Consider the following 9,808-nt stretch of genomic DNA (forward strand, 5'->3'; position numbering starts at 1 on the left):
GGGGGGGAGGGAGAGTACTTTTCAATCCAGAACCAAATGTCATCAGATACTATGTTCTATCATTAACCAAAATAAACCATTTCATTCTATATATCAAATGAATGCGGCATAAATAAATATTTAAAATAATATAAAAGATGATCACAAAGAAAACAGTACTAGATCACAAGTGATAACGACTGAAATGCCCATTCCAAAAGTCTTTTGGTCAAAACAAACCCATCAGGTCAGTAATGCTCCATCTGGCTCAAATTCAAAGTCTTTTGGTTAAAACAAACCCAATTGAGTCACATGAGAGAGATCATGAGAGTCATGAGTGGGGTGAGAGTCGTGAGAGTGGGAGAGAGATCGTGAGAGTAGGGTTTTTTTTTTTCTTCCTATTTTGGTGGGGAAATAAAAAGGGAAATTTTAATGGTTAAGTGAAATTTTTTTCACATGTAAAATATATTTCCCTTGCAATCAAAAATCTAAATTTATTTTTCTGGGAAAAAAATTCCACTGTACATAAAAAATTTGCATTCCCCTTGCAACCAAAAAAGCCTTAGTGAAAATTGCCTTGCTTCAAAATTCAAACAATTACAACCTAAATAATGGTTGTATACACACCGTTCTTCCAGAACTAGGCATCTGAACTTGAAGCTTTGGAATAGCATCCAACCGTTCTACATAGCACGCATTTGTTCCAGTCCCCAAAATGACAGCAACCATCACATCATCATCCCAGTACCTTGCCCCAGCAAGTGTCCCAACTGTATCATTAACCTGTTTTATAAGAATCGAAACATATTGATCACTCCATGCATCATCGAGCATTAATCCTTGATGCTATAGAGGACATAAGCTTCAAGATCCATGTTGGCATGGGCAAAACCTACCAGGGCAGAGACATGCATTTCTACTCCTTGTCTTTCCATGGATTCATTCAAACAAGCAACTACATCTTTTCCTGCCTGTCAAGAACCAACAGGTATCACTTATGTTGTGCAATGACAGAAAGTCATAGACATAAAGGAACAAGTGATCTTACTTATCCTTCGAAGGACAAACAAGGGTAAAGCCAATACTAGATGTTACATTGGGTTAAAACACTGAAAACAAAAGAAAATACAATTTCTGTTTATGCAGGGTTTCAATTATGAACTCTACAAGCAATAATCATTGAGCATCATAGGTTCTACAGGCTACATTGGACTTTCTCCTCCAGGTGATTCATCATTGGGTTAAGTTGACCAAAATTCTAGCACCCCCCCACCCACTAGGGGGGGGTGGGGAAGAGGGGATATGGGAAATAATAATGATGAAAAAGATTCAATGAGAATTCCTAAAGTCTAATGAATCTAAGATAAAGATTTAGTTTTTCTGCATAATTCAGTCTTCTAATATTGCATATCAAACTCATTAACAATTCAAACCAAGCATATCCCTATGTCTCCAATGGTTAATCTGGTTTCTAAGTTTCTTTCAACCTGATGGTCACTTAAGTAGCTCCATCCTGGCATTCAACGAGTATGACAATCTTTTGTTAGCTTAAATGAACATAGATGTCATCAGGAAAAGACTGTAAGTCCTCAAAAGAAAAAAATACTAGACAGAGCAAAACTATATACATTTCTAAGTGAGCAGTTAAATGAGCTATGAGACTGCTCATAGACAGAGAAATGGAAAGTTGAAATAATACCAACCGTTCCAGAGACTGCGAAACCCTTGGTCCATTTGATTAATGTGCCAGAATCAATAGATGTTTGTTTGATAGGAAAAGAAAACGTAAACCCAATTTCCCCTTTCCTTCCATTAGGCAGGTGAAGTCTCCCACCTTCCTTTCGTGCGAAATTTGCCAGCCTCATCGCAATAAAATCGAACAATTCCTATAGTGCACAACTTAATAAATAAACAATGCATACTAACAGCAAGAAGAAAAGAATGATGATGAAATACATTTGGGGAAATAAAGTTTGACCTCAGAAGTACCAAACATCAATTCTTGAGGAATGGTTACTTGTTCAAATTCAGAGTCAATAACACGTTTGTCTTTCCCTCCCAGTTGCACCCTTAACACCCGGAAGTTGGTGCCTCCAAGATCCAGAGCATAGAATATGCCCTTCTCGTCCCTACTCCAAAGTACAAATAACCACTGTCAGATCTGTAACACTTATCAAGTGAGTTAATTTGTTATTGGGTAAAGACATAAATATATCTAAATATATCCTCAAGGATGTCTAAAGATAATGAAACTGTTTCTTGATCTATCTTCTCTACCAGTTGCTTTTGTCCTCAAAAAACACAAAATTCCTTCTCTGTTTTTTTAAGGATCTTGCCTTAACCATATGCTTGAGCTTAAAATTTAACGGCAGATGGAAAAGTTTTAAATATCCAAATCAAAACAGAACATCATAGCTAATAAATCAAAAACAATCTTGAAAAACTGAAACAGAAGCAGTTCAAGAGTTTAAGAAAAAATAGAACTTGCAAGTTAGTCCAACAAACCCAGTAGGCAAGCTATCAACGTAGCTGAGAATCATCTTAAGATCGCTGCTGCCTTCCTGAGCGAGCCCAGCTCTCAAATCAGCCGTCATGGAGTCTGCCACTCGGCGAAGGACAGGTAGAGGAGTGGTGCATGTGTTCTGTAAATTGGTCAGTATCGGGACAACGGAAGGGCCTGTAGATCGGACGATCATCCTTTCCCGGAGCCTCCTACTCGGAGACATTGCGGCGGAGAACGACCGAATGGTTGCTGAAGGTGCAGCGACCGCCATTACTGGTAGTTGTTAACGTTAAGATCTAGAGCGGAAAAAGAAGAAGAAGAAGAAATATAGAAAAGAGGCTTTGATGGCGATGGTGAGACAAAAAGGCACACTGTATAATAACGAAAGAAAATTTCCGTTCACGGGCTTGGCTGCCAACATCAGAGTTCCAAGTTCCAACCTACATGGTAGTATAGTTAGCAAACAACAGTCGTCTTTTGGAGCCGTTTTCCGTAAAGTTCACCGTAGGTGGCAGTGAAGAAAACTATCCCTACACTAACGGCTACATGCGCAAATTTCGGCCACGTCACTCTTGTTATAATTGGGTCCCGGACATCTCATCTCCATGTGGTAGAGTAGCTATTGGTGAAGGAAACTTTCCTCCACCGCCGATACAATAGTTATCTAGGATTTTTCATCTGTCAACGTTAGACTAGTTGGGGGTGGGGGCCGGGATGTTTGCCACTTGAGCTCCGTATACGTAAGTACGTAACTATAACCACCATTGTAGTACATTTGTAACTTGGCGTTGGAAAAACGCCAAGCACCTGCCGGATTCCTCCACGTTGGAAAACCGGCGTTCCGGAGACGCGTCAAGGCCAGTTGGTTTTTAATAGGACTAGAAGAACAAGCACATTGACTCAACAGGTCAGACCACTTTGTCTTCGGTTGAGTAGTAAACCGGCCACCTAGCTAATTTGTTTGTTTCGATAATCAACCACCTAGCTAATTTGTTTAATAGAACAAAGTTTTCTAGATGGGACATAAGGGTTATGCCTAAACAGAGGGGCGGAGAATGACCCATGTGCTCCTTTTTTGAGGGCATATGCCCCTATATCTAGGTGTAATCTTTATGTTTCACCTATAAATCACTTGTCCTTATTTATTATTAGGAAAAGAAAGTTATCAAATCGTGTAGCGTATATTGTCAAATACAGAGACGCATGAACTTACTGCCCCACCCCTTATGAAATAAAAGAAACAATTCATGTTGATGTCTTTATACGCATTTTCGTTAACCCCTACACTAATACAAAGGCTGCGTGACCAAGTAGTGAAATTTTGCCTTTTATTTATTTATTTATTATTATTTTAAACATTAAAAACTTAAAAAAGAGGAATTTTATTGAGCCTCATTGGTCAAAAAGATAACTACAATCTTGAAAAGATCCTTTGGGAAAAGAGGTCTTCCAAAGATCCAAATGAAAGGTGGCTCAAAGCCCATTTTGAAATAGAATGGGAACACATCAACTGTATCCACCATAAGGAGCTCCTCTTTATCATCTAGTGTGAGGGAGCCCAACCCCATGGATTTAGGCTTTAGAGAGAGTGATGCATCAATGAAGATTGGACACCAAAGTTGTAAACATGTCAAGGCTTGGGAGTTGGGAGTTGGGAGTTGGGAGTTGGGAGTTTGGAATGGTTCATTTGAGTTTTTCTGGGGACATGGGGGGTTTGGTTTACAAATGCTGAAATAGTCTCATCCACATACTTATTCACAACTTCCATCCAAGGGTGGAAAGCTGGAAGTGTCCTCTTGAAGGCCATAGCAGTTCGGCGCTTCCATATTTCCCGTAAAATGCCCACATGTGTTGTGAAATATTCCTTTTGCTCCATTTTTGTCATACCTGGGCAACGTTTCCATTTAGTTCGCTTCCTCTAATGATGTAAACGGATTATATTCGAATTGAATATGACACTATTTGTGTCTGCATTCGATTAGTTTTCAATTGAATTCAAATAGTTTTTGGAAATCATTTTTCGAATATGGATTTTCTTAAACGGATACGAACACGAATAGAGTATGGATTTTTGACTATCTATTAATTACATGTTTAATGGAGATTGAAGAGTAGAGTAGTGAGTCTGGAGAGAACAGCGTTGCAGTCTCATTGTTTGGATTGAGCAGCAAAACTGGAGACAGACGAAAATTTGAGAAGGTAAAGTGCTAAATTCACTACCCCCTAAGGTTGATGTTGAAGTGTCCTATTTGAAATTACATGGATGTACTCATGAATCTTTTTTTGTTTCCTTTCTATTTTCTTGTATATATAATTAGGGAAAAGAGCTATGTTCTTAAGTGCTACGCTAGTGCTTCCATATGTTTCCCCATGTGAAAAGACACCTCTACCCTTTATTTTGGGGAGAAGGGATTTAAACACATGGAGCACTAGAGTTGGCTGCGCTCCTAGACTGAGAATTACCACTTACTTCTTATGCGTATAATTACTTGTAATATACGTGATAAGAGTATTTTGGTATTATAAAGTAAGGGAAAAGTTTGCCCTACACTAGCATGCAAGCCAGTGAAGGGATGGATGCATAGGGGCATCGAATAGGTGGGGCCAAACTGTAAACTGGGGAGATATTTAGGATATTTTAAGGGGGTGCTACAATAATCTGATTGGGAAGAAAGCGACTCCATGCAATTTCGTGTTGTGCAAATATTTTTTTTCCATAAATATTGTTACAAATTCTTTTCCCAACCTTGTTACAAACTTAAAACAAGATTTAACCTTTATTTAGACCAATACCCCATCTCCTAGATTGTGGACCTTGGGGCATGGTATAAGTTGTAACTTGTAATAAAACCAGTTTTTTCTTCCTTCAAAGTCCAAAATTTCTAAAGAGACCGACTCAGGAAATCAGATGAGACGGGATTGATCCACACACATGAAATTCATACAGAGAAAAGTTGAGTGGTGAACTCTATGTGTATGGATCAGATCGTGCGAAAACCTGATCCACAATTGTTCCCAAACCACATTTAACATCTGTTTTAAAGGGGAAGAGGTGCTGGTGGAGGATTTAACTACAGTAGTTGGCTTTTCCTAAAGCACAATCATTGAATGGTGGGGTTTAGCTTGGGCACCAAATCCTAACTAATGGGCAGTGATAGTAGAGTAGGAACACAACTAGAAATCATGGAGTAATCACTCTAAATATTCTCTACATGGTATATATACACCATACCATCGGTGGGGCTTTGGTGAGAAGTCTCTCTCTTTTCTGTTTCTCTCTGAGTCTCCCATATTTTTCAAATATCTAATACGCAACAGGATCTGTCGAATCAAGACCGTCCACCGACCGACTTCACCTTCAAATAACAGAATACCAGTGAAGTGGACGCGAAGAAACAAGCCCATGATTTTATTAGGTCCCCCCTTAAGCTATTCTCTCCACTTCTAACGACCTTTCTCTTTCTAATTCTCCCTCTCAGGCTTAGACCAACATATAAATCAAAAACTTGTCCTTGTCGTCGTCACCTCTATATCCTTCAACTCCTCTTTTCTTCTGTGTGTCTCTCTCACAGTATATACTATATTTATATCAAGGCATGGCCGCCACAGAGACAGAAGAAGGGGTGGTAGAGATGAAGAGGGCGGAGATTGATACAAGGGCTCCCTTTCGTTCTGTCAAGGAAGCTGTTATGTTGTTTGGAGAGAGAGTTTTAGCTGGCGAGGTCTATGCCAAGCAGCTCAAAGAGGTACCTCATCAATACCCATTCTGATTCTCTTGCCTCCCTTGCTGCTCTCTCATTCATCTTCTCTCTTTAATTCCTACATATTAATGCTTCATCAATCCTTGTTTCTTTCATAATATTATCTGTTGGGTTCACGTGAAAATAATAATCCTCCAATATTGGATGTGAATAGCCAAATGCATGTAAGGATTTGGGCACCCTCTCCTTAATATTCGGAAATTTTTTGTTGCTACTTGCATTGGAGGAACTTTCTTGTTACCCGGGTTTGCAATAAAATTCGATGCTAAAAAAGTTCATGCAACCCGGCTAACAACAAAAATTTATGGCTAAATTTTAAGGTTGAATTTGATCCAAGATTCATCAATTGATATCAGAGTTGAGATGTGGCAACTATAGGAGGGTGTGCCTCTGAAAATGGGCAAAAATTCTCGAAAAAGATCTCAATTCCCATGCATGAAGAGGGAGAATGTTGGGCACCCTCTGCTGGCTTTTGAGGATGAGTTTAAATAAATTAAATCTTTACTGGATAGCCTTTAATGTTGCTTGGACTTTAATCCAAGTTTTGATACTTCGTAGTTGCTGCACTTGTCTTTTGCTTTTCTTTATTATGGGTTAGGGTACGTAGCATGGTCTCTGATTATCTTTTTCTTTCATCTTGGGGCATCTGATCATGTGATTTTTCTGGAAACTTCCCTTGAAGCTTTGGGTTTAGTAATGAAATGATCACCTTTGTTAGAACCAAACCGGATCAGATATCGATGGTCTGGTTCTTTCTATGAACGTGGTTGATCCGATTTTCTGCAACTAAACTTGAATTTGCTTTATTAGATTCGAGCAGGTCAAATGATTCATGGGCAGTCCAAGCTAGGAACAGTTACTGCCGAGCTTGAAGAGACAAAGCAGAGCCTCCAAAAAGCAATAGAAGAAGGTACGATGATGGCTAATTGTCTTTCTTCTCTGAGAGAAGAGCTGGAGAAAACAAAAAGAGAGCTCCAACAAATTAAGGCGAAGGAAGCCCAGAAACAACAAATTTACTCAGAGATGGAAGACCTCAAATTCGTCGAGAACCCGATAACCATTGAAGTTGAGACGCCGCCGAGAGTTAAAGAAGAAGGATCAGAGCTCCAGAAGAGGATGAGATACGTGAAGTTTGCTAGCCCTCCTTCACTAGCTCAGGTTGTGAACCCTGAACCTGAAGTTGGTGGTGAAACACTTGAGAGACAATCTTCTTCTTTGAAGAAGAAGAAAAAGCCCATAATACCTTTAATAGGAGTGATTTTCTCTAAGAAAAAGGGGACTCATCAGGATGTTGCAGGTCCAAAAGCCTGAGTTCATTAAGCTACTAGGGAAAAAAAGAACACAAAATACAAAAAAATTCCCTGAATGTAATAATTGTGTTTTATTTTATTTTATTTTATTTTGGTTTTCACTTTTGGTTCAGATAGAGTGGAATTTAGGTGCCCATAAAGTAAGCGGGGTTGAGGATGTTGCTTGAAACTAAAGAGATTAATACAATAATAAATCATACATACAGTGGAAATTAATTTTTCCATGTCTTTTGATAAATTGATTTGATCTGATATGGTTTCTACTATTTCTATATATATATATATATATATATATTTTTTTTTAAATTTGGTGCGACCCATATTGGCCAGATAGGGACCCACAAGGAGTCAGCAAAGGGGTCATTTGGCACGTCAATTACCACCTATAGGCTATTTACTATTACATCAAGAAAGGTAGTGAATTGAAGGGTCCAGCCTTTAAACTTCTTTGGACATATGCTAGAGTCCAATGCCTAGTTGTCTGTCCTAAGCTAAAAGCTCATCCCCTTTAGGTTTTACCCTAAATCCACATCTTATTCAAAGCTTTATTATCAACTCTATTGATGCTTTATAGCCCTCCCCAATTCCCACAAAATAAATAAACGCAACCTTATATATGAATTTATGTATATGCTATGGTCATTTTCATTGTTATAGTAATTTTTTATGAGACTTCACCTTAGAAAAAAATAAAAATGAATGGGTTTTAAGAATTGAAGAGAAAATAATGGTAAGAGATACACACAATTTACATTGTTCGACATTTGGCTCATGTCCATGGGAAAACAGGATAAAAAATTCATGCAAGTATTAAACATAAATGATGGAAATTCACTCTCTAAATACTCAAAACTTAATGGCGCCCATTGAACATGATTTCACCTCGCATTGCAGCTACACCGCATCCTTATACAACCATCAGTCATAGTTGAATACCACCAAAGCCATGTAACTACATTGCCTTGCTAACGTAATTTATCAGTAATAACAAAATAGGAGGAAGAGCGTTACTTGGTCATGTGACCATTGCATTAGCAAGGGGACCAATCAAGAGAGGCGAACAGACATTCAATTAAGAGGCAAAGTGGTATTTTCACCACCTCTTATATATGCGCGTAAGGACGGAAGACCAAGTAGCGATCTTTCTCCCCAACGAAATTCATATTTTTTGACAAATTTCTTTAGTAAAAACATATATTCAGACAAATGAAAACTCATGAATGTGAGACACTAATATTTGTTGACAATTGATATCTTGTATTTATTGACAAGAAACAATTTATTGCATCATATTTTGTCGTGTCCCTAATAAACCCCACCCCTTAAAAAACATATTTGATATATTCCTTAATTGATTTTTTTCTTTAGCAATTCCTAAATTGATTAATCACATCGTCCTCTAAACATAAGACCTCAGGAGTCAGGATTCTTTATCATGTTTAATTATGGTTTTTTCCTTTTATGGGCAGAAGATTGAAAGAATATTCCATAATAAAAAGGAAACTAAAAACACCTCAAAAGCATAAAAAAAGCACACATATGGCAACCCTACTAATAATTTCATCTTTTCAATAAAACATTATTTTAGGTGTTAGATCAAAGGCCATTAGGCTAGGCAAGATCACTGAGGAGCGAGACTTGCATTAATCTTGGTTCTTGGATTAAGATCGATCTCAATTGATATCAATCTGATATTGATCAGAATTGCCTTGGATTGGACTGGATTAGACAGATTTAACTCTTTTTTTTTTTCCTGAAAAAATCAGTTTTTGTTACTTTTAAACCTTGAGTCATACTCATGGATGGGTATCAGATCGGTTAAGATTCAGATCAATCTCGATCAATTCCATTCTAATCCGGGCGATTTTTCCAATGAAACCATACTGACGGAGCTACACAGGGACCAAGGGGGACCAGACAAGGACCCACTGGCGGGCCAGAAAGGAGGGCCCACTGGGGCGACCCTAATAATTTGAAAAATTGGAACGGGCCTCGGATTGCACAGGCCCAGGACCAGGCCCAATACTAATTCTGTACAAGCCAACGTCCTGGCCCAACGATCCGCTTGGAAAATCCCACTACAAAATCTTAGGTTTGATTCCTGAGACTGTAATATAGGTTGAAACACAGGTTTGAGCCACAACCAGAAAGGAAACCTAAAAATCGATCCCATTCGAAACAGAATTGGTGAGAAAAAAATAATCAGGCTGTGTTTGGTAGTCATTCAAAATAATGTTTCTGACATTTTTTCATTT

The 9,808-nt window shown here is 38.3% G+C and overlaps 2 protein-coding genes across 4 annotated transcripts; one reads left to right on the forward strand and one right to left on the reverse strand.

Annotated features, from left to right (window-relative positions):
• Nucleotides 1–511: 511 nt before the first annotated feature.
• On the reverse strand, nt 512–2,887 carry LOC122085002 (hexokinase-2, chloroplastic-like). Of its 3 annotated transcripts, none has more exons than XM_042653426.1 (5): nt 2,485–2,887; nt 1,997–2,108; nt 1,683–1,865; nt 876–950; nt 512–762 (listed from the first exon to the last, which is right to left on the reverse strand). In XM_042653426.1, the coding sequence occupies exons 1-5, from the start codon at nt 2,751–2,753 to the stop codon at nt 577–579; spliced, it is 825 nt and encodes a 274-aa protein (XP_042509360.1). In that variant the 5' UTR covers nt 2,754–2,887; the 3' UTR covers nt 512–576. The 3 variants fall into 3 exon arrangements, with proteins under 3 accessions (XP_042509360.1, XP_042509358.1, XP_042509361.1); XM_042653424.1 differs by having other exon boundaries at nt 518–762; nt 1,958–2,108; nt 2,485–2,883; XM_042653427.1 differs by having other exon boundaries at nt 575–749; nt 1,958–2,108.
• A 3,046-nt stretch (nt 2,888–5,933) lies between these two features.
• LOC122084986 (WEB family protein At3g51220-like) lies at nt 5,934–7,791 on the forward strand. Its single transcript, XM_042653403.1, has 2 exons — nt 5,934–6,228; nt 7,054–7,791. Exons 1-2 carry the CDS (start codon nt 6,079–6,081, stop codon nt 7,552–7,554), a joined length of 651 nt encoding a protein of 216 aa, XP_042509337.1. The 5' UTR covers nt 5,934–6,078; the 3' UTR covers nt 7,555–7,791.
• The last annotated feature ends 2,017 nt before the right edge of the window (nt 7,792–9,808 follow it).

Source organism: Macadamia integrifolia, chromosome 7 (assembly GCF_013358625.1).
Source record: "Macadamia integrifolia cultivar HAES 741 chromosome 7, SCU_Mint_v3, whole genome shotgun sequence".
NCBI lineage: Eukaryota > Viridiplantae > Streptophyta > Magnoliopsida > Proteales > Proteaceae > Macadamia > Macadamia integrifolia.

Coding starts and splice junctions, on each gene's coding strand:
- LOC122085002 (XM_042653424.1), bottom strand. CDS start 2,753: ATGGCGGTCGCTGCACCTTCAGCAACCATTCGGTCGTTCTCCGCCGCA. Junction 951..1,682: donor GTTTCGCAGTCTCTGGAACG/GTTGGTATTATT, acceptor GGTTCTTGACAG/GCAGGAAAAGATGTAGTTGC. Junction 763..875: donor AAATGCATGTCTCTGCCCTG/GTAGGTTTTGCC, acceptor CTTATAAAACAG/GTTAATGATACAGTTGGGAC.
- LOC122084986 (XM_042653403.1), top strand. CDS start 6,079: ATGGCCGCCACAGAGACAGAAGAAGGGGTGGTAGAGATGAAGAGGGCG. Junction 6,229..7,053: donor ATGCCAAGCAGCTCAAAGAG/GTACCTCATCAA, acceptor TTGCTTTATTAG/ATTCGAGCAGGTCAAATGAT.